General features: G+C 49.7%; 1 protein-coding gene across 1 annotated transcript; it reads right to left on the bottom strand.

The window, feature by feature from the left end:
- Nucleotides 1-3,246: 3,246 nt before the first annotated feature.
- On the bottom strand, nt 3,247-23,294 carry rundc3ab (RUN domain containing 3Ab). Its single transcript, XM_056297781.1, is given in 14 exon segments — nt 3,247-4,629; nt 4,632-4,652; nt 4,933-4,977; nt 4,980-5,023; nt 5,330-5,454; nt 6,838-6,923; nt 6,926-6,998; nt 8,108-8,273; nt 8,563-8,643; nt 8,793-8,882; nt 9,549-9,634; nt 11,123-11,250; nt 16,502-16,617; nt 23,132-23,294. Coding segments are annotated over 14 exon segments (1,332 nt in total). The 5' UTR covers nt 23,239-23,294; the 3' UTR covers nt 3,247-4,465.
- Between the last annotated feature and the right edge of the window lie 1,261 nt (nt 23,295-24,555).

Genomic DNA, 24,555 nt, shown 5'->3' with positions numbered 1-24,555 from the left:
CGTCTTGGACCTACATTAGCTGGTTTTGTGTTCATGTTTTCAAACGGTTGCTTCGGAATGTTTCGGTGAACTCCGAAGTTGGTCTAATTTAAATCAGTTGTGCCTGTAAGCGGTTATTGTTCTTGCCCGGTGCGGGATTCGATACGGGGTGTACTGCACCACAAGGCGACATCACTGACCGCTCGGCTAAAGGGTCAGACCCAGCTAGCAGGTCTTATTAGTAGTTTACAGTCGTCACCCTCTCCCGGAAGCGCGCCCTCTGTTCTTCCCGCGCTCCGAAGAGACTTCTGAGGATCTGTGCACTTCCGGATCCCACCGCTGCCACCGATGTAACCGGTTATTTTCTTGCCCGGTGCGGGATTCGATACGTGGTGTACTGCACCACAAGGCGACGTCACTAACCGCTCGGCTAAAGGGTCAGACCCGTTAGCTAGGGGGCTAACGTGTCTTATTAGCAGCTTACATGTCTTTTTTGATACACCGACATCCAGTGTGACTTATTTTCAAACTTGAGATGGTTGTTTAACCTGTAGATGTGACTAAACTCCCTAAAACTGTCAAACACAGGCCGAAAAGGCAATAGAAAAACTATACACAGGTGGAACCGGTTATGTTCTTGCCCGGTGCGGGATTCGATACGGGTTGTACTTCCCCACAAGGCCACATCGCTAACCGCTCGGCTAAAGGGTCAGACCCGTTAGCTAGGGGCTAACGTGTTTATTAGTAGTTTACACAGGCATATTAGACATAGCAGAGCCACGTGGGTTATTGTGAGTGATTATTGTCGGTTCATGTGAGCCCAACGCTGACACACACTCCTCCCGAGGGTCCAGCAGCGACTACGGCCCAACTGTCGAGAGTCTAAGCAGCCGGACAGCACTGTAGCGAATTGGGGGGGGGACAACGCAACCACAGAAACTGCCGCGGCCGGGAGGCGAACCCGTATCGCCCGCACCGCAGGAGACGTCGCTAACCGCTCGACTAAAGGGTCAGACCCGCCAGCCAGCGGCCAGCGTGTGTCCTTACCCACGCACGTTACGGTGTGGTAAACCCTTCAGTATAAGAACAACTCATCCACAGCTCCCCCGTGTACACGCGTTTGTCTACAGGCCGGTTTCGCCCGCTCCAATATGGCGGCGACGCCGACGCATTGCCGCCATGTTGGACCGGCCAACGCGGCGCCTGTGTAGTCCCGTATACGTCTACATTCGTAGCCGCCGGATCGCGGCAGGACTTTAATCCTGTGTTTCGCGGGGATGCTGGAGCCCATCCCAGCAGGCATTGGGCGGCAGGCCTGTCCGGGGTGTCCTCCCCTTTAAATATAACCCCCAAAAACTCAACATAAAGTAACATTGATATACAAAAAAGTGCCAACCTGAAATCAGATCAAGTCCTTTTTTCGTGTGTCTTCACCTTTCACCCTTCACCGCCGGCTGGCGGAGACGCGAACAGGAGAGCCGAGCGCCCAAGTCTCGCCCTGCCAGTGCATAGCCTCTCCAACAGCGAGCCCGGTGTAGTGCCCCCTCGTGGCATGAGCAGGCACTACAGGGTCCAAGGTGTAAACTGGGTACACCTTGGACCCTGGCTGAACCACAAGGGACTCGGAGGAGGTCTGACCCCTAGACGTGCGGTACGCAGACCCACCAGTATGTGGATATTCCCTGATGCCCACGAACCAGCCCCCATATATATATATATATCCCTTCACCCGAAACGAGTCAAACACAAGTTAATGCAAAGACAGTATATGCACACAACGTATTCAAATGTGAGGCTGCACCCCTAGATGACGACACTGTTTGGTGCTCTATAACGTCCCTTGGCAAGATTTCCTGTTGTTCGGTGGCACGGCGTAGCTGAGGCGGCCGCAGAAGAACCCTGTTGCTTTTTGCCCGAACTGCTGCCCAGTCGACAAACAGAGCTGCCGGTTGCCGGAACCGCTGCCAGGTCGACTGAGCGGAGCCACCGCGGTTCACCCTTTCCGGGTACTGGCAGCTGGGTAGACTGTGCCCCGGGGATTTGAATTCAGAGTCACCTTCTCCTAGGCTTTGCCTAAAGAGGCACCAACACACAGGCAGCGGGTGGATTTGAAATCAAGAGTTCTCTCCGCCTATCCCGGCGTGTCGGCTAGACTGGGCACCGTGGGAAGTACCATACGGGCATGCAGGAGGACCAGACCTATCAGTAGGGACGTCGCCCTTAGCCAAAGGGCCCTTTGCTGAGGTAAGGTGCTACCCCCTCTACAGCCTGCGGTTGCAGTTTAGCGTCTTACCCAGGACAAACTGGGTAAGACGCTAACCAGCCCCCAGCTCTGGGTTAAACAGTGCCACTGCCAAGTGGACACCTCAGGAGAGGAACAGGCTACGGGAGTAAACCCCTACACAACATCAATGTCCACAGCGCTGTTGTTTTTTGTGTTTCTTGCCCTTTTGTATGTGTCTAAGTCAGAGAGTACTGCTGGAGAGTACTGCTGGAGAGTACTGCTAGAGAGTACTGCTGGAGAGTACTGCTGGAGAGTACTGCTGGAGAGTACTGCTAGAGAGTACTGCTGGAGAGTACTGCTGGAGAGTACTGCTGGAGAGTACTGCTGGAGAGTACTGCTAGAGAGTACTGCTGGAGAGTACTGCTGGAGAGTACTGCTGGAGAGTACTGCTGGACAGTACTGCTGGAGAGTACTGCTGGAGAGTACTGCTAGAGAGTACTGCTGGAGAGTACTGCTGGAGAGTACTGCTGGAGAGTACTGCTGGAGAGTACTGCTAGAGAGTACTGCTGGAGAGTACTGCTGGAGAGTACTGCTGGACAGTACTGCTGGAGAGTACTGCTAGAGAGTACTGCTGGAGAGTACTGCTGGAGAGTACTGCTGGACAGTACTGCTGGAGAGTACTGCTAGAGAGTACTGCTGGAGAGTACTGCTGGCGTCGTGGGTGGCTGCCGCTTCTCCCTCTCGTACCCCCTTCCCATCCACCCCCTTTCCATCCACCCCCTTTTATTGTAAAGCGACTTCGAGTGTTAGAAAAGCGCTATATAAGTGTAATTTATCATTATTATTTAAAAAAACGTGTCCGCGGTTTGTTGCTTCCTTGGAGGCCAGTCAGGCCAAACATGTTCGATAATGTCCGTCTGCACACCGCAACCCAATAGAAGTACGGCGACTTAAAACGCACAAGGAGCACGCATCCCCACCGAACCACAACTCAAGGCACACGGACGACGACACGAGAAGGACACAGCAAACGTACAACCTCGTCTCGCTGACATTTTATTTCTTCAAAAACAAAGGCCATTTTATTGCAGTTTTAAACAACACGTCGCCTGCTTGCTACGCTGCACGCCGCCGCAGTGTACATGAAGGTACGTAAAAAGGGAATAAAGTAGCACATTCACCACTTCACCTCTTTCCCTAAAGCAAAACTACTCGGCCAAGCCAGGCTGGCGGAAGGAGCTACCGCAAACCTTCATTCTGCATAGTCACAATTCACCGCTGTATTTATATGCAATAACAGTTGCATGGATTTTCTTCTGCTTCTGGGCACACGTGTAGACCAAGATGACTTTTGTGCCAAATCCTGTAAATCTGGATCTAATCTTTGATTGAATGTGGGCCAAACTTTCCGTCATTGTGGGGTATGAGCCTTCATTAATCTTCATAACCATACTAGCATATGGTCCAACCGGTTAACCGGCCTCACGGTCAAAAGTGCAAACAAATAAAGAAATGATTTTCCTCTCCTTCTAAGAAACATGACAGTTGGTCCGCTGAGCACAGAGTGGCCGAGTGAGACGGAAACAAGACAGACTGACAAGGCAAACAGACCGGCACATACAGAGAAAACCCGCCGGGGAGCTGAAATGTTTTGGGTCAGCGGGACACGTTCACATACATGACCATTATCAAACAGAAACGATAGGTTGAACCTTTGACTTGGAGTTCGTAGTGCAGGAGTTTAACTGCGTCAAAACATGTTGCAGGACGGTAAGACTGGAGGAAAACGTGGGCAGTACTGCAGCTATCAGAGAGAGAGAGAGAGAGAGAGAGAGAGAGAGACAGAGAGAGACAGAGAGAGTGAGCGAGAAAGAGATAAAGGGAAAGGAAGAGAGAGAAATCAATCGAGGTAGGAAAAAAGATAGATACAAATAGATAGAGGCAGAGAGAGGGAGACATAGAAAGAGAAGCCAACAGAGAGAGTGACATAAGCACAGACAGACAGAGAGAGAGAGAGAGAGAGAGAGAGAGAGAGAGAGAGAGAGAGAGAGAGAGAGAGAGAGAGAGAGAGAGAGAGAGCGAGAGAGAGAGCGAGAGGTTGACTCAACCACAGAGCCAGAGTCTTTGCAGAATGGTCGCTCTGCAGTTGCAGAGTGCACAATGCTCGGAGCAGGAAGTGGAAAATGGACTCTTAAGGGAAAAGACACTGCATGTCCTCCTGACACCATTGCCTGCTCTTTTTGTGATCCCCGTCACATTGTCTCAAGTGTCTGTATTGGGGGGGTGGGGGAGACCTTTGGCGCCCCCTAGCTGGGAGAGAGGGGCAGGGCTGTTCTCTGTGCTGAAGTTGACCAGACATTCGCTGGATTTTGAGGCTGGCCAGGGACTTGCAGCTGGGGAGAGAGGCCAGGAGCCACACAGGCCATCATGGAGGGGGTGTAGTCCTTATCTGCAGGACGGAGACACAGGAGGGAGACACAGGTGAGACCTACATGTCTATGGGTGTGCACTCGTAATGTCTGTGCAGACGGGTCTATGATAATATCAGTATTAGAATTAGAAACATGTTTTTATGATTAATAAATGAGTGTGTGTGTGTGTGTGAGAGAGAGAGAGAGAGAGAGAGAGAGAGAGAGAGAGAGAGAGGAGAGAGAGAGAGAGAGAGAGAGAGAGAGAGAGATGAGAGAGAGCAGAGAGAGAGAGAGAGAGAGAGAGAGAGAGAGAGAGACCTGTTCTGCTCCACACTCCATTCTGTTTGGTTTCTGTCCTCTGAGATCGGAGTCAACTTCTTCTACTGACAGCAGCTCAGTACTGGGGAAGCTCTCCTACAGGCCAACACAGGAAGTGCAAATGCACGTCAACCGTACACGCATCCTCTAGTTATTTTCTCTTTCATTCATTCAGCTTAAAATCAGTCATCCACGGCGAGGCAGTCTAAGGGTCTAACCAGCAGCCGCCACCAGAGCACACTCAAGAGCCCTCTTCTCTCGCCTCTCGGAGGACTATAAGTGTCAGTAAGTCAGTGTGTGTCAGTGTGTCAGTGTCAGTGACCATCTTCAGGACTGTGACTTCACTTAATGTAACCGTGTCACTTTCACATTTATTTTGCAGAGGAGAGGGGAAGACTCAGACCTGCGGAACAGCTTCACGTCCTCCTGGTTGTTGTACTTATGCGGCGTCTGCCACTGGTTGACAAGGGGGATGGAGAGGTTTTTGGCCAAGTGGGCGGAGTCACACGGAATCAGGCTTGTCTCTGAAAATATCACAGAATGAGCCGGCGTTCCAGTTAGACCAATCACGTTACAGATGTGAAATCACAGCCCCCCGCTGGGTCGGGGCCTCGTCTTCAAGTATCAGTGAGGCTCAGCGTTTTCGGTTTTTACTTTCCAAAGCCATCCGGCATGCCGAATTTCGCCACAAGAGGGCACTGTTACATAACCTCACACGAACAGGAACAACTTTTGGAACCATGGAACATAAAATCCGGGTGAAAATCAGTTTAAAACCGATCTGCTCCTTTTAAAAAATCTGGGTATTTTTCGATGAAATCGGTAAAAAACCGAAAACGCTGAGCCTTGAGTATCAGAGGGACCGCTTTCATCTGGTTCATGCATCACTGCAGTCGATAATACAGCTAAATTTTACGAGGAATTCGCTTTAAACTTAAATAAAATATTTGTACATCACCCTTTTCCTCCTTGACCATTAGTCCAGTTAGTTTATCTGAGCTTGTTTTAGTTTAGTTAGGACAGAATACCTATGTGTGAATGAGAGGGAGGTCAGTGGAATGGTGAGGATGCAAGGAGTAGAGGCGATGAAGGCATATGGGTTTAAATGCTTGGGGTCAACTGTCTAAAGTAACGGGGAGTGCAGAAGAGAGGTGAAGAAGAGAGTGCAGGCAGGGTGGAGTGGGTGGAGAAGAGTGTCAGGAGTGATTTGTGACAGAAGGGTACCAGCAAGAGTTAAAGGGAAGGTTTACCAGATGGTAGTGAGACCAGCTATGTTGTATGGTTTGGAGACAGTGGCACTGACGAAAAGACAGGAGGTGAAGCTGAGGTGGCAGAGTTGAACGTGATAAGATTTTAAGAGAAAAGAGAAGGCCAAAGAGGAGGTTTATGGATGTGGTGAGAGGAGGACATGCAGGTGGCTGGTGTGACAGAGGAAGATGCAGAGGACAGGAAGAGATGGGAAAGGATGATCCGCTGTGGCGCCCCCTAACAGCAGCAGCCAAAAGTAGCAGTAGTAGCAGTTCACTGTCCCTTATGACAATGTAGAGTGCAGCTCAAAGCACAATACACTTGAATATCAACAGTAAAACAATAAAAAGCACCGAAGCAATTAAAAAAGGACAGGACTGAAAATGGAGGCAGAAACAAGTGGCGTTTGCACCGCTGACTATGCAAGATTGCAGGGGTACAACTTCAAAACGAGAAATGTAGTGCAGTATATAATAATACAGTAAAGTTTAAATCACATGCCATCAAATCATATTTTTATACACACGGGGAGAGATTTCCCAATGCGCAAAAATGAAGCTCTCCGGACTCTTCCCTCCTCCCATCCCCCAGTGCAGTGCTCTGCCAGCTTGGCATTGTGGGACGCATCGAAATAACGTGAAGGTGTGTGCGCGTGACTCACAGCTGCTCCTGCAGCTCGAGGACGACGGCCTCCAACTCCCTCTTCTCCTGCCGGCTCTGGCTCTGCGTCTCCTCCAGCCGGCTTTCAGACGCTTGTTCTCCACCTCGGTGTTCTTCAGCTGGGACTCGCGGAGACGCACCAGCTCCTCAAGGTAACCCTGGAGAGACACAAACACACACACACACACACACACACAGTTGAGGCAACACCAGTAAACCTACAGAAAACACATTCAACCGGTACGGGGGAAAGACAGGAGTGATAGAAAACATGTAAACGGAAACACAGTCCACATTCTGCACGCCACACTCCCATTAGGAGTTTATTGAAACAACAGCGTCTCGATCAACAATCCACCGGGATCCACACGACTGCACACGCTATAGGCTATTATGCTCATACACAAAACAGTGGCTGTGCTTTCTGCTTGAAAGCCGACTGCCGACGGAGAGCAGAATGCGTGAGAGCAGCGGGACGGAGGACGTTTTGGGCGTTAAGATGACGGACTCTTCCAGATGTTCAGCAGCCGAACCTCTTAACCTCAATTCCTCGTTCTGACGCTGCTAAACTCTCACACAAAGGGACGATTTACAAATGGATGGTAGCAGTGTTGTCTTACAAACACTCCCCCCCCTCCCTCCCTCCCCTTTTCTCCCCAATTGTATCCGGCCAATTACCCCACTTTTCCAAGCCGTCCCGGTCACCGTTCCACCCCCCTCTGCCGATCCGGGGAGGGCTCAGCAGACTGCCACATGCCTCCTCCCACACATGTGGGGTCGCCAGCTGCTCCTTTCCATCTGACAGTGAGGAATTTCGCCAGGGGGGACGTAGCGTGTGGGAGGATCACGCTATTCCCTCTCCAGTTCACACCCCCCCCCCCGACCCACCAGAGGAGGCGCTAGTGCAGTGACCAGGACACGGCCGATTATGTCTGTAGGGACGCCCAACCAAGCCGGAGGTAACGAGGGGACTCGAACCGGCGATCCCCGTGTTGCTAGGCAACGGAATAGACCGCCACGCTACCCGGACGCCCCCACAAACACATTTAAGCCAGAGTTAGGGTTAGTGTTAGGGACCCCTGAGAAACAGGGAACAGGCCAGAAGAAGAAGAAGCGTTAAAATGCTCAGCCTTACCCCGTCTTATTCTGGCTACAACAGTAGACGACTCAATCATAGAAGCGACTCGCATGAAAAGCAGCGCCAAGTCACCCAATAAAGCGCTGTGTTCCCTGTGGGACCGGAGACAGAACAAAGATGGCCGCCCACCTTCTGAGCGTATACAATCTTGAACCTCTGCTCCATCTTGCGGCACTTGGTGCTCCAGCTCTCCTCGTCGGTTACCAAGGGAACGTACGGGTGTTCGGGGACGCTGTCATCGCTGGTGCTGCTGTCCACGCTCCGCCTGTCGTCCTCATCACTAAGGTAGTCGTAGCTACAGAGGATGAAGAGAAACGTGAGCCTCACGGAGTCGCATTCACCCCTCCTGCACCTGAAGCAGGGTCGGTACGTAACCTGGATCGAACCCCGACTCCCTCCCCTCACCCAGGGCGGTATTCTCAAGAGTCTGCGTTATAAAGGACAGATTTTTGTCTCATAAACACCCGGGTTAACACTCTACCTCATCTTCCACATTAGGAAGACAATAACAGGATATGATGTCGGCAACACTGGAGACGGACCTCCTCAGTGGCTCATAAAAGATGGTTGAACAATAATGTTACCTCTGTGTGAATTTCAGGTATGGCGTGTAGTCGATGACAGCAGAAGACTTCCCATCCAAAGCTTCTCCTTTCAAGCAGAAACTGTGGACAGAAAGAAGACGACGGAGTTAAATGACAAACTGGTCCGCCTCTGCTGAAATGACTGGAGCTTTCAAACACACACACACACACACACACACACACACATACACACAATGTCATTTACTGTAAAAAAATAAAAATAGTCTGACCTGAAGTCTATGGCTCCGAGACCGATCAGCATCCCCGTCAGAACAGCAGCCTCCTCCCTCAACATGATGGCTCCCTCTCCGTAAAACCGCCTGCAGCAGGCAGACACACACACACACACACACACAGGCTCGAACCAGGGCTAACTGATGGGAGCAGCACTCCATAGGCTCTTGTGCCGCACTGCACAGGGCAAAGGGCTAACACCGCCAGGCGGGTGTGACCCAGTGGTGCGGTATCGTCTCGTCATCATACGTATATGATCGCGTCTCGATTAACCGAATAAACGAGTCTAGTGTGCTGATCAATAATCAGCCACAGAGTAAACAGATGGAGTCACTGTCCGGTCATGTGATGTTGCTGCTGCTATCAAATTCCAGCCTTATCACGGCTCCAGTATCCCACCATCAGTTCCTAACCTGTTACAGTTGATATGAAACACGATGACTAACAGCACCCTCTAGTGGCAACATGCAGTAGTACTCGCCATCAAAGTCAAGTCAAGTCAATGTTATTTGTATAGCCCAATATCACAAATTACAAATTTGCCTCAAGGGGCTTTACAGCAAAGATATTGGAGGGTAGCAAAACAGATAGTGATAATGATGATGAAATGTATTCATCCCTTCGGGGAAACTGGAAAGCGGGGAAATAAAAAATGGTACCAACGTGGCAATATTATGTTTTGCCAAACGTTGCTGTGAGGTGATTTGGATGAGCTGCGTTGTGTTTAGGTGGATTTTTTAGACTCCTTGTACCTGGTCATCCTGCTGTCCCTGAGGGCGGTGGCGATGTACTCAGACAGCCTCTTCTCCATCAGGGCTACTCTGATCCAGGCCCGACCCTGAAGATCAACCAGACAAGATACTCACACACTGCCATCCTGACAGGCAGACCGTACCAGCGCCGCACACCCGTAGCCATGCACTGACAGTAATCTGTTACTGACACGGGATGAGTAATCTGCAACTTGAAGACACAAAAGTAAACTCCCACACTGATATATTGCTTTTGTCTTCATTTATATAATTAACAATTCATTTCCATGTTGTCATTTTGTTAACAAAGAAGAAGAAGAAGAACAAGTTGGTGCTGTCCACGTTGAGTGTGTGTATGTGTGTGTGTGTGTGCATGGTCCAATGCCGACCCCCACCCCTTTCTCCCCAATTGTATCTGGCCAATTACCCCACTCTTCCGAGCCGTCTTGGCTGCTGCTCCACCCACTCTGCCACCCCGGGGAGGGCTGCAGACTACCACATGCCTCCTCCGACACATGTGGAGTCGCCAGCCGCTTCTCACCTGACAGTGAGGAGTTTCACCAGGGGGACGTAGCACGTGGGAGGATCACGCCATTCCCCCCTCCACCCGAACAGGCACCCTGACCGACCAGAGGAGGCGCTAGTGCAACGACCAGGACTTCCCACCCGCAGACACGGCCAATTGTGCCTGTAGGGACGCCCGACCAAGCCGGAGGTAACGCGAGGATCCGAACCGGCGATCCCCGTCTTGGTAGGCAACGGAATAGACCGCCACGCCACCCGGACGCCCCTACGCCAACAAATATTGAGGTGAATGGGTTCTCCATTAAAAAGACCCCCCCACCCCAAAAAAAATCCCAACGACAGCTGTCAAACTTGACAAGGGACCAGGATTTAAACCACTTCAAATGTTAACTGGATTTACAGAAGAAGAACACGGCTGCACCCCACTTTCAATGAGCAGCGGCCCCTGCCAGCGATGGTTTATGTGTGTCTGTCACTCTCTGGTGACCTGTTCGCTCTGCCAGCTTCGGCTCTTCGGCCTCAAGTAACTGGCAAGTGTAGCGTAGCTGCTCATGTGCACACAACGGTACGCAAGAGTGGCTGATCTTAGATCAGCGCACTGGGACTCAGCTCGAGGGCTGATGCACACAGGACTATACGGACGGCTGCATCGTCACATTTTACTAAAAGGAATTTAGTAGGGGGCCTCTGACCATTCCTGGGGGTGCTGAAATTGACAAAGCACATAACCCCCCCCCCCCTTGCACCACTGGTAAAAGAAGAATTCAGTAACTTAAGTGGTCTTTACATGTTTACCAGCAGCAGCGCGAGTAGTAGTAGTGTTGGTATATCTCTACCATGTAACTAGAAGAGGAAGGCCAGAGAGGTGGTGTATGGATGTGGTGAGGGAGGCCATGCAGGAGGCTGGTGTGACAGAGGAAGACGCAGAGGACAGGAAGAGATGGAAACGGATGATCCGCTGTGGCGACCCCTAACGGGAGCAGCCGAAAGCAGTAGTAGTAGTAGCAGTAGTAGTAGTACTAGTAGTAGTAGTAGTAGTAATAACTAGCCTTGGCTCTGGAGCTGCTGATGTTCTCCATGTCCTCGATGCTGCTGATGCAGCTGTTCGGGATTTTCCCACAGGCCACACGGATGAAGTCCCAAAAGCTCCGCTGGCCGTCGAACCAACTACCTGAACCTAAAGATACACAACCGAACACACAAACAGACACGAGATTTATCAGGTTGGTTGAATACTGCCGCTGCTTAAACCAGAAAGACCGCATTACGTTACATTCATAACCAACAGATTCACATTCTATTGATATCTACGGGTAATGTAAATGTGTAGTATATCTACGGCAGATACACATCCCATTAGTATTTCATCAGATCTTCCTTTGTGCGATGGTGTTCGTGTTCTTCTGCATTTGTCCCACTAGCAAAGTGAGTATAAGCACTAGCAAAGTAGTGAGTATATGTACATCCACTTATACCTTCCCCTTCCCCTCACCAGGGTCCATATCCAACCCTGTCACCCCCCCCTCCCCCCGCACACACACAATGTTAGAATAATACTTCCCAGTGGTTTGGACATTCCATACTCAGTGTGCGCACATGACAGACAGGAGACCACAGTTGTTGAGCGAAAGTATCAGAGATAAGTTTTGTATAACAATACAAATACTATTATCAGTACGTATACCGATACTGATGACACCAATAGAAATAATAATCTGTTAGAAATAACGGGGTGGGGGGGTCTAGGATTAGACCTTTGAGGGGGCTCAGCCCTTAATGAGAACGCGATATGCACCGTGTTCAACCCCCCTGCTAAATCATTCATTTCATTAGATAACAATTAATACATTAATAGTTTTCTATATGTGTATATTTAATTTACAACAATACTTTTAATGAACAGCCATTAAGTAACGTGAGTTTTACACCACAAAATATTTTTTAAGAAAAGGAAAAATTGAACATGCTGTTTGCAAAATATTCATCCTCTTTCACTTTGGCTTCAATCCAATCAGGTGCACAATGTTACCTTCAGAAGCAACCTTACTAGTTGTGTGGTCTACTACTACTACTACTACTACTACTACTACTACTACTACTACTGCTACTACTACTGCTACTTCTACTACTAATACTACTACTGCTACTACTACTACTACTGCTACTACTACTTCTACTACTACTACTGCTACTACTACTACTACTACTACTACTGCTACTACTGCTACTACTGCTACTTCTACTACTAATACTACTGCTACTACTACTACTACTACTACTACTACTGCTACTACTACTTCTACTACTACTACTGCTACTACTACTACTGCTACTACTGCTACTACTGCTACTGCTACTACTGCTACTGCTACTACTGCTACTGCTACTACTACTACTACTACTACTACTACTACTACTACTACTGCTGCTACTGCTACTACTGCTACTGCTACTACTGCTACTGCTACTACTGCTACTACTGCTACTGCTACTACTGCTACTACTGCTACTACTACTACTGCTACTACTGCTACTACTACTACTGCTACTACTGCTACTACTGCTACTGCTACTGCTACTACTACTACTACTACTGCTACTACTGCTACTACTACTACTGCTACTACTGCTACTACTGCTACTACTGCTACTGCTACTACTGCTACTACTGCTACTGCTACTACTGCTACTACTACTACTGCTACTACTGCTACTACTGCTACTGCTACTGCTACTGCTGCTACTACTGGTACTGCTACTACTGCTACTGCTACTACTGCTACTACTACTACTACTGCTACTGCTACTACTGCTACTGCTACTACTGCTACTACTGCTACTGCTACTACTGCTACTACTGCTACTACTGCTACTACTACTTCTACTTTCGACTGCTCCCTTTAGGGGGCACCACAGCAGATCATCCGTTTCCATCTCTTCCTGTCCTCTGCATCTTCCTCTGTTACACCAGCCTCCTGCATGGCCTCCCTCACCACATCCATACACCTCCTCTTTGGCCTTCCTCTTTTCCTTCCCTGGCAGCTCCATATTCAGCATCCTTCTCCCAACATACCCAGCATCTCTCCTCCACACATGTCCAGGCCATCTCAATCTTGCCTCTCTTGCTTTGTCTCCAAACCGTCCAACCTGAGCGGTCCCTCTAATATACTCGTTCCTAATCCTGTCCTTCTTCGTCACTCTCAATGAAAATCTTATCATCTTCATCTCTGCCACCTCCAGCTCCACCTCCTGTCTTTTCATCAGCGCCACTGTCTCCAAACCATATAACATAGCTGGTCTCACAACCATCTTGTAAACCTTCCCTTTACCTCTTGCTGGTACCCTTCTGTAACACATCACTCCTGACACTCTTCTCCACCCACTCCACCCTGCCTGCACTCTCTTCTTCACCTCTCTACCGCAGTCCCCGTCACTTTGGACAGTTGACCCCCAAGTATTTAAACTCATCCGCCTTCATCACCGCCACTCCTTGCGTCCTCACCACTCCACTGACCTCCCTCTCATTCAAGCACATGTACTCCGTCTTGCTCCTACTGGCTTTCAGAATGAATAGTCACAGATTTCAATATAATTCACCTTTTTTTAGAGAGGACCCAGCCAGTTAATGATTGGCTATGACTAGACAGACGCAAATGCAAGACTAAACTGTGCTCCAGCCTACCGTGGTTTGCCTACGCTCTTCTCCGCCCCCACATGTCTCGGGCCTCAAATATATAAAACATTAACAATTTATAGACGCGGTGTGTCTTGGGTAAAGAAAACGCTGTACTTATTCCAACAACCGGAACTGCGACTACCGCTGCTGTGTACCCTTCCGCAGTTGGGAGAGGCGACCGTTAAGAATTCCGGCTCAACACCGCCACCTACTGGAGGATACACAAAACAGTCATAGGACCTAACCGAACGCCATATTGGTTCAGCGTCACTTCATTCTAAAGGGGGCGGGGTGGCGCCGCGAGGGTTTTACCGACAGTTTGAGGAGCCAACGGAGTCGCGAGCCCTCTTTCTGTTACTTTTCATTGGTTGAATGTTTGCAAAACCCGCAGACAGACGCAAAGGGTGGCCAATAGCGTTGGGTTCGTGAAAATAAAAGACAATAAAAAAAATGACTAAACGTGGAGACACGAGGTTTCCGCGCCTGACAGCAACCATTTAACCCGGGGGTCCCCAATAGGCGGCCCGCGGGCCACGTCCGGCCCGTGACGGGTTGATTTATGGTCCGCGAGAATTTTTGGAGAAATGCCAGAAGGAAGAATTTTTTTTATTTCCCTACCAAAAAAAAAACAAAAAAAACCCGTTAATTTCTTAGTAAAAGTAAGACTAGTAATATATCGAAAAATACATGAAAAATCTCTGTTTAAATTATAATACCTGCAACGTATCGACACCAAAACAAACTAACGAACAACATGCTGCTGGAGGTTGAGTGGCCCGTGGTTTTAAAAGTGGCCCTAAAAGTGGCCCGCTATGAAAAGTAATTGGGGACCCCTGATTTAACCCCTCGGACAAGTTCGCAAAAATGTGACGTCAGAGGACTAAACATTATTTCAGGAAAATAAAAAATATTTTTTTTTCAGCGGTTCTGCAATAAAACTTAGGTACGTGTGAGCACCCCCTGAAAAAGCCCCAAAATCGCCAATAGATCAAATGTGGTAAACGATGACGTCACGCTTTGACGTCAAGAATTTATTGCCATGTCAACTTTACAGTTGATCTGGCATTTTGCTCCGGTGCGCTCAGAAATAACAACAGTGAGCATATAAACCACACAATGCACACAAGCAGCGTCCACAAAAGCATGCTGGTCCAGTTATAATTCAGTTAATGCGACCACATGTGCCATGCTGCTAAAGTGACGAATTGAAGTGCAGGTGCTGGAGGATGCTGTACTTGTACGAGCAGTGAAGCATGCAGGATGCAGGATGCAGCAGGGGAAGCGCTATTGTGGAAGTGAGACGTTCTGGTCTTGATACTGCGGTGTCTTTTACCCAAAGGGGAGATGATTGGATAGGGGGGTGTGAGGAGTTCTTTAAAAATTCAAAACCCTCTCCGCTGAATGCGGATATGGCATGATTCAGAAACGGTGAGGAGTGCACAAGCTGTGCGTGAGACTCTGTCCCAGCAGTTTCTTCTCGTGGGCTGTAGTATCGCCATACCATACAGCTATCAAGAAAGTGAGCACACCTTCTATTACAGCTCTGTAGACCTGCAACACCCCACATTTCCTAAGCTGCCTTAGAAAGAACAGTCTTTGGTGAGCTCTCTTCTGGATGGTGGTGAAGTTGTCCTACCATTTCAGGGAGGAGGGGATTGTAGTCCCAAGGAATTTGAAATGCTCCACTCTCTCTACTACGTGGCTGTTAATGGCCAGCAGTAGTAGCGCCCCCTGGTTTTTTACAGAAGTCAACCACAAGTTAGTCAGTTTGGTTGATGTTCAGATCCAAATTGTTAGTGCTACACCAGTCGACCAGAGGAGGCCTCCTTTCTATAAACTGTCTCGTCATTACAGGAAATCGGTCCCGCCTGTGTTGCATCATCAGCAAACTTAGTCATTTTTACAGCGTTGGAGTGGGAAATACAGCCATTGGTGTAGAAAGAGTAGAGCAGAGGTGAGAGGACACACTCCTGGGGGGCGCCTGTGCTAATCGTCAATGAGTTTGAAAATCTATTGTTGAATTTGACGACCAGTGTTCTGCCCAGTAAGAAGTCCAAGAACCAGAGACAGAGACTGACGGAAACCTAGCTGCAAAGGTTTGTTACATATCCTTGTGGGTGTCATTGTTTTAAAAGCTGAGTTATAGGCAGTAAACAATACCCGAGCATGGGTGGTAGGTGCCTCTAGATGCTATGAGATGGGATGGAGACCGAGAGATACAGCATCATCCACTGACCTATTTGCCCTATACGCAAACTGATTGGGTTCTGGCACAGTACTGGACAGATGTTTAGATACGCAAACATCTTCATTACAACAGATGTTAAGGCAACGGGCCTGTAGTCATTTAAACAGCTAAGAATGGGCTTCTTAGGCACAGGCATTATTACTGCAGGTTTAAAGCATGCTGGTACTTAACACAACTAAAAATACAAGTCAGAACAGAAGCAAGTTCAGCAGCACACCATGTCATTTGAACAAACTATTCTGTCTTCTTAATGGCAGAGATTCTGTATCATCAGTCATCCTCATCCCATTCATGTCCACTCCAGTGCCAAAGAAAGCTCTTTCCAGAGACGTTTCACCTCTTTATACGACATTTGTGTCTGTTAGTTTGGGCAGTAGAGGCAGAAACTTCCATCATCACATCACATCACATCGAATCGAATCAAATCTCCGCATATCATTCCATAAGCGGATGGGGGGGGGTTGCTGGTCTGACCTTTGACCCTCTCTGTGTTGGTTTGCTTACCTTTGAAGCGGTGACTGAGGATGTGCTCCAAGATGGCCGCAAAGTTGATGAACTCCTCTGACGAGTCATCGATGGGCTCGGCCGTGTATTTCTCCAACAGCGTCTTCACCGAAAATCTGTGGAGGCAGGGCGTGCGACATACAGTCAAGGAGAGAGAGGGAGAGAGAGAGAGAGAGAGAGAGAGAGAGAGAGAGAGAGAGAGAGAGAGAGAGAGAGAGAGAGAGAGAGAGAGAGAGAGAGAGAGAGAGAGAGAGAGAGAGAGAGAGAGAGAGAGAGAATCAACGCAGCAGAACTGGCAGGGGAATTTATAACTGCATGTCATAGATAAGATATTGTTTTGCTAGAGTCACCATTTAGATCTTTATAGTACAATATATATTGTTAACAAATAACTCATTAATACGTTTTATTCACCTTTATGTTATTATTTACCAATGTAATTCAACAACTAAACTATTATCCCTTTTTTCCCCTTTGGTTTTCGTGACAGCGTTTTACTGTTGCATTGCTCTTATAATACTGTAATCTTACCGTGATGTTGAATTATCTTACACAATGTGCTTTAGCACTACTGGACATAACTACAGTTATGCCAGTAAAGCCTCCAACTGAGCTGAAGTGAAGTGAAATGAGACAGAGAGAGAGAGAGAGAGAGAGAGAGAGAGAGAGAGAGAGAGAGAGAGAGAGAGAGAGAGAGAGAGAGAGAGAGAGAGAGAGAGAGAGAGAGAGAGAGAGAGAGAGAGAGAGAGAGAGAGAGAGAGAGAGAGAGAGAGAGAGAGAGAGAGAGAGATATGGACAGAGAGAGAGCTATGGGGACAGATGCAGAGAGAGAGAGATATGGACAGGGAGAGAGATATGGGGACAGATGCAGAGAGATATGGACAGGGAGAGAGATATGGACAGAGAGAGAGACATGGGGACAGGGAGAGAGATATGGGGACAGAGAGAGAGATATGGACAGAGAGAGAGACATGGGGACAGGGAGAGAGATATGGACAGAGAGAGAGACATGGGGACAGGGAGAGAGATATGGACAGGGAGAGAGATTTGGACAGAGAGAGAGACATGGGGACAGGGAGAGAGAGATGTGGAGACAGGGAGAGAGATATGGACATGGAGAGAGATATGGACAGAGAGAGAAATATGGACATGTAGAGAGATATGGACAGAGAGAGAGCTATGGAGACAGGGAGAGAGATATGGACATAGAGAGAGGTATGGACAGAGAGAGAGATATGGACATGTAGAGAGATATGGACAGAGAGAGAGATATGGGGACAGGGAGAGCGATATGGACAGAGAGAGCAATATGGACAGAGACAGAGAGATATGGACATGTAGAGAGATATGGACAGAGAGAGAGACATGGGGACAGGGAGAGAGACATGGGGACAGGGAGAGTGATATGGACAGAGAGAGCAATATGGACAGAGACAGAGAGATATGGAGACATGGAGAGAGATATGGACATGGAGAGAGATATGGACAGAGAGAGAGATATGGACAGGGAGAGAGATATGGACAGAGAGAGAGACATGGGGACAGGGAGAGAGATATGGACAGAGAGAGAGATATGGACAGAGAGAGAGACATGGGGACAGAGAGAGAGACATGGGGACAGGGAGAGAGACATGGGGACAGGGAGAGAGATATGGACAGAGAGAGAGACATGGGGACAGGGAGAGAGATATGGACAGAGAGAGAGACATGGGGACAGGGAGAGAGATATGGACAGAGAGAGAGATATGGACAGAGAGAGAGATATGGACAGAGAGAGAGACATGGGGACAGGGAGAGAGATATGGACAGAGAGAGAGACATGGGGACAGGGAGAGAGATATGGACAGAGAGAGAGATATGGACAGAGAGAGAGATATGGACAGAGAGAGAGACATGGGGACAGGGAGAGAGACATGGGGACAGGGAGAGAGACATGGGGACAGGGAGAGAGATATGGACAGAAAGAGAGACATGGGGACAGAGAGAGAGACATGGGGACAGGGAGAGAGATATGGACAGAGAGAGAGATATGGACAGAGAGAGAGACATGGGGACAGGGAGAGAGACATGGGGACAGGGAGAGAGACATGGGGACAGGGAGAGAGATATGGACAGAGAGAGTAAAGCAGACAAAAGAGATAAAGAGTGAGTCCAATAAGTGTGTTGGAAGTACTCCCACCCCTCCTGTCCATCTGTCATCGGAGTTGAAACACACATGAAACCAGAATACCACATCTGGGCAAAGAGACGCCGCACGTCCACAGGCGGAGAAGTGTCAGAAATGTCCCCAATTGTCCAGATAAGCCACTCTGCTCACTTGTCCTACCACAAACCCAAACCCCCTCAGTCACAACCAAGACCCCTCCCTCCAGTAAATCATAATAATGGAGGCTCTCCTTCTGTCACTTCTATATCGGGCTACATTATCCGTCCCTTGAGAAGACCATTCACGTGTATGTCCTAAGAGACTAAATAACTCGGGAAGTCCATTCGCTGAGAGCGGGCCGAATTCACTTTGTCCAATCAGATGGAGCGATACCGCGGGTTGGAAACCGCTCTGCGGACCGGCCGACCCCCACCGAGCCGTCAAACAGACGGAGACGTAAAACCGGACACGTCTTTCGCAGACTGAGCTCCAGGCTACTGTGTCACTGGGAGCCGCCCAGTGAAACCACAGTCCTCCTCTGCTGGTGGCCAGTGGACGGGTGTTCTCAAACGCCCGGAAGAAGTGAAACCGTGCGGTGTTCATCATCAACCCACACACACACACACACACACACACACACGGAAACACACGGATTGTGTCTGTGTCTTCATGTGTGTGTATTTCAATGTCTTTGGACAGAGCGGGCCATGCCCGACGACATCATAAAGAGGCCTGGGTAAAAAATAAAAATATAAAGCTAACCTAGACCGGTATTTGTTGTGTGTTTATGTTTGTGTGTGTCCTTGCATGGATGTGTGTGTGTATCAGAGACAATGCTCCTCTAACACTGCTCGTGGAACAGGTCCAGACAGAGGAGCGTTTCATTTCTCTCTCCATTGTTTTGAGAGGAACAATGTGTCCTGTGTGTCCTTCAGGCCATGTGAGCGAGGACCCACACGGTGTCCTTCACCTCCTTCACACCAGGCTGATAAAAATGCTAACCACCTCTGCAAAGGTGCACGCTAACGTCTCCGCAAAGCGGCGGCCAGGAGGGGTTTCTGGGATGCACAGCTTCATAACGCCAACAGCACGTTGAGGGTGTCTGCGGGGTTTCACGTCGCACCGACGCTTTGCTAGTGGCATGGCCGGAGTAACCCACCAGGGGGCCCCGGGGCACGCACGTCCATTGGGCCCCCCCCCTCCCCTCTGCCCTGTCAGATAGGCTACGCAAACAATACCAAACATTATTAAACGTAAAACTAATGCAAATAGCCAACGTGGCAGTCGACACTGTGCCAATCGGCGTGGGATTCGGATGGCGACTACAAAGTACAACACAATTTTGAATCACAAAACGAGCAGAGACGAGAATAGCGGCTCGCAGCATCGCAAATATATTGCCAAGCCTTCTTCCCACTTACAGCGGCTTACCGACGGGAATTTCAGAGCAAACAATTTCGTGAAATATTTTCGTAAAACTATCTGTTTAATTATTTTTCCGTATGGGCATTCTAGCTAGCACATTTGTTCAACTACACATGATGAAACAATGAAGCTTGGGGCCCCCACATCAATAGAGACTGTAGCTTGGGGCCCTGCATCAGGAGAGACTGTAGTTTGGGGCCCCCACATCAATAGAGACTGTAGCTTGGGGCCCTGCATCAGTAGAGACTGTAGCTTAGGGCCCCCACATCAATAGAGGCTAGCTTGGGGCCCTGCATCAGTAGAGACTGTAGCTTAGGGCCCTGCATCAGTAGAGGCTAGCTTGGGGCCCCCACATCAATAGAGACTGTAGCTTGGGGCCCCGCATCAGTAGAGACTGTGGTTTGGGGCCCTGCATTTTTAGAGACTGTAGCTTGGGGCCCCCACATCAGTAGAGACTGTAGCTTAGGGCCCCCACATCAATAGAGGCTAGCTTGGGCCCTGCATCGCGACGCAGGGTCGGAACAAACATCCTTGTAGGGTATGATTGGGGATCCCTACTATAGGCGAACACAATACCCCTGACCTTTTGGGGCCCCTCGTGGTCCGGGACCCCGGGGCACTTGCCCGGTCCGTAATCCATGACAGAAACACACTCTCACTGTGTTCAACCCGTCCGGTAAGGCTCCTTTACCGAAGCCGTCACTCGACACCAAACACTGCAGACTTGCTAACGGAGTGGAAATACACCCAAGGTTTTTATTCTTTTGTTTGTTTATTGATTATTATTATCAGAGTCTTTTGCAAACAACCAAGCCAACGTCAGCATCTCACACGTGTCTGCATACGTTCAGCTGTTTAAGTAACACTGACAGACTGTCTCCCACTCACCTGTCCATCTGTGTGCCTGTCTGCCTGTGTTTCTGTCAAACTGCATGACCTTTTTGTCCGTTTGCATATATGTCCGTCTTCGGTCTCTGTGTTGTGCGCAGGTGTGTCTCTTTGTTTAACTGTATCATGCTGCCATCTGCTCGTCTATCTGTCTACAAGTCTGTCTGACTGTTTTACATGTCTGTCTGTCTTGTCCGTCCGTCCGTCTGCGTCTGTTTTTGTGTGCATGTTGTTGACATATCAAATGCTGTTTATCCAAAGTGCCTTACAACAGAGTCAGCATTTAGTAGATATCTATTCAGGTGTTCCGCTTCCGGCGTGGGAAGATGGCGGTGCAAATTCACGTTTGCTGCGGCCTCACCCAGCACCGTCCATGCAGTGTCTTTGTCCACATCTAAGTTAGTCTTCGTTTGATGGCGGGGAGCGCTGGCGCTGGATCTGCTGCGTCCTGTGGGCCCAGGGACCATGGCCCTCCTGGAGCTGTGCCCGAGCAGGAAACACCGAGGGCGGTCTGACAGGACGCAGAAGCGGAGCAGGCTAAGCTAACTGCTAGCCCATGCAGACCGGCAGTTCTGATAACACCGAGGGCGGTCTGACAGGACGCAGAAGCGGAGCAGGCTAAGCTAACTGCTAGCCCATGCAGACCGGCAGTTCTGTTAACACCGAGGGCGGTCCGGCGGCGGCCTCGCCTAGCCTCGACTGTGTTTTTAGTGTTGTTGTGTGGCGTGCAGGGAGGTGTCTGGCTGGGAGAGCTGGCGTTGGATCGGCTGAGGGAGCCTGGTCTGCTGTGTCATGTGGGCCCAAGGACCACGGCCCTGACCGATAGTGGTCTGACAGGACACAGAAGCGGGGCAGGCTAAGCTAACTGCTAGCCCATGCAGACCGGCAGTTCCGACAGTCATCCTGGCTGGCGTTCCTTCTCCTGGACAGTGATTTTTCTTTTTGTCAGTTTAGATATATGTCCCTAGGTGTGAATGTGTGTGTGTGTGTGGGCCCTGTGATGGACTGGCGGTCTGTCCAGGGTGTCTCCCCGCCTGCCACCCAATGACAGCTGGGATAGGCTCCAGCGTCCCCACGACCCTGAGAGCAGGATAAGCGGTTTGGATAATGGATGGATGGATATATGTGATAGTTTGGATATGTGTTCTTGTTGTTGTTGTTGTAGTTTTTGGATATGTGTTGTTGTCTTTGTGTTGCACTGCCGTGGGCTGGGGGGAACAATGTGTCGTTTCATTTCATGCACTTGTGCACATGAAATGAAACGGCAGAGTGTCTCTGACTCTGACATGTTAACGTAGAGCACTAAATCGTAAATATATAGCCTTATACTATAGCCAAGAGCATGTCATTTCTAGGGGAATTAGTGTGTGTGTGTGTGTGTGTGTGTGTGTGTGTGTGTGTGTGTGTGTGTGTGTGTGTGTGTGTGTGTGTGTGTGTGTGTGTGACAAAGGACAAAGACGGTGAATGAAAGAGGGGTAAGAGCGGGTGTATCTGTAAACTCTACTGAAAGGCACATCAGGCCACAGCTTTCCCATAAACAGCTGACTTCCCCTTCCCCATTCGCACACGATAAAAGAATAACGACCCGATGCAGAGAGAGCATCCGCCTCCCTGCCCTGACTCCCCGGGGGCACCAGCCACGTCCTTGCCCCTGGTAGGTTGTCGTCACTGAAGCCGCAGCAGCCGCAGCAGCGACTCGACAAACGTCAGGTTGTCAACGTGACACCACTTTAGGCTGTGACGGAGGGCCGGGCTGGGGGTGGGGGTGGGTGGAGGTGCATGCATTCGGGTTATATGTGCTTGAAAATCCTCTGCCCTCCATCTCCAGTTTGAAATCTCAACCCGCCCCCCCCCCAACAAGGAGACCGTGCGCTGCTCTCGCCATTATAACGACCGGTTATAAGATGACGTCAGCGGAGCTTATCGCACGTCTCCGGCAAAGCAGATTCGACACGACGCGCGTGTTTATCGTAACACGCAAATAAATAAACAAATCTGACAATAACACGGATTTCTCATTTTGTGCCAACATAAGTAAGTAAGTAACGCCTCCTTCATGGTTTCGCCCTTCTGAGAGAGGGGGGGGGTTTCTAACCGCACGACAGCTCCGGTTCACCTGCTCGGTAGGCTGTGACGTAGGCCGTGACGAGGCGTCGCCTTGGCGGGCTTACCGGCAGACGGTGATGAGGTTCTTGCGCTCCACGGCCGCGTTCCGAGCCGACGCTTTATTCGACGCGTCTCCCGTCGCCATCGCAGCCTGGACACCGACGGACTCCATCCAGCAGACGGAGGAGCGCAGTCTGAAGCCGCGGAGCTCCGCTCCCCCGCTCCCTCCCTCCCTACCGGCCGCCGCTCATCCTTCGTCCACCTTCGGATTTCACGACGACAGGAGGAAAAGACGACACACCGGGCAGCCTCGCCCGACTGCTCCCCTTCTCCCTTTATTCCCGTCGCCGTGATTCAGCCCCAGCCTCTCTCTCCTCCTCCTCCTCCTCCGGCGCCTCTCTCTCTCGTTGTTCCGCCCCCCCCTCTCTCTCTCTCTGACGTCACCTTGAGCTCACCCGGCATATGGCGGTCAGGTCTGACGTCATTTATTAGCGACGGCGAACGCAAGATGGTGGCGTCGTCATTTCGCGGAGCTCTGACGCTGTCGTCTTTACGGAGAACACGGAGAAGGGATTTGTATCCCTCTGCCCAATTGTTTGGCAATTTTTCCATGTGCATTAATTGATGAATTTGCGTCTCCTCGTCCTCTCGATCGCGCAACTGTGTGAGATGCATTTTTTATTGTCCGGAATATGCAGAATATATAATGTTAAGAGCAATTAAGAACAATTCGAAAGCCAGCCAGCCCCCCCAAAATACCTGCCCCCCCCTATGGAGAACCTATTCAAAATAATATGTAGGTGCCACTGTGCATCACAGCAAACATGAAACACGACGAGTCATCACAGAAAACCATTTAACAGCTTGGAAAGCAGTTTACTGTAGGTCATCTTTAATGATATCATTCCTCTTCGTTGTGACTTCACGTCAGCCCTGCCTCTGCTAGCATCCTCTCCCCGGTTTGTTATGGCAGCTGTGCGCCACCAACATTTCGGGGGGGAGGGGGTTAGGTGGTGGATCATTTCCCAGATAAAGGAGCACTCAGCCATGTGGAGCTCCACCTACAGTGTCTGGCGTGCCATGTGTCTCCATAAATACTATTCCTGATAATGTGACATCAGGGTGGTAAGCTTTCAGGTGAACTACAATCAGTCCTCATGTCACATCAAGAGCAGTAATATGAAAATCCAAACCCTGCTCTTGACCTCCTCTGGTCTCACCACCTGGTTCAGACCAAGACACAATGAATGGTTAACCACTGTTGTTTAGATATTGTAACGTGCATGGATAAGTAGACACGTTGGTCCTTGACTGACGGGTCGGGCCCTCTAATCGACTGGTTAACGTTGTCGCTTGCGGTGTGGGAGTTACGGGTTCGCGTCCCGGTCGTGGCGGTTCCCGGACTGCCCCCTAAATTCGCTACAATATTATCCACAAAAGCACCCAAACCAGAGAACGTGTGTCTGGTCTGTCAGTCAAAACCATGGCG

This window comes from Lampris incognitus, chromosome 17 (genome assembly GCF_029633865.1).
Source record: "Lampris incognitus isolate fLamInc1 chromosome 17, fLamInc1.hap2, whole genome shotgun sequence".
Classification (NCBI taxonomy): Eukaryota; Metazoa; Chordata; class Actinopteri; order Lampriformes; family Lampridae; genus Lampris; species Lampris incognitus.
Note: the sequence above shows the minus strand (reverse complement) of the source record. Positions and strands in the feature narration are given on the sequence as shown.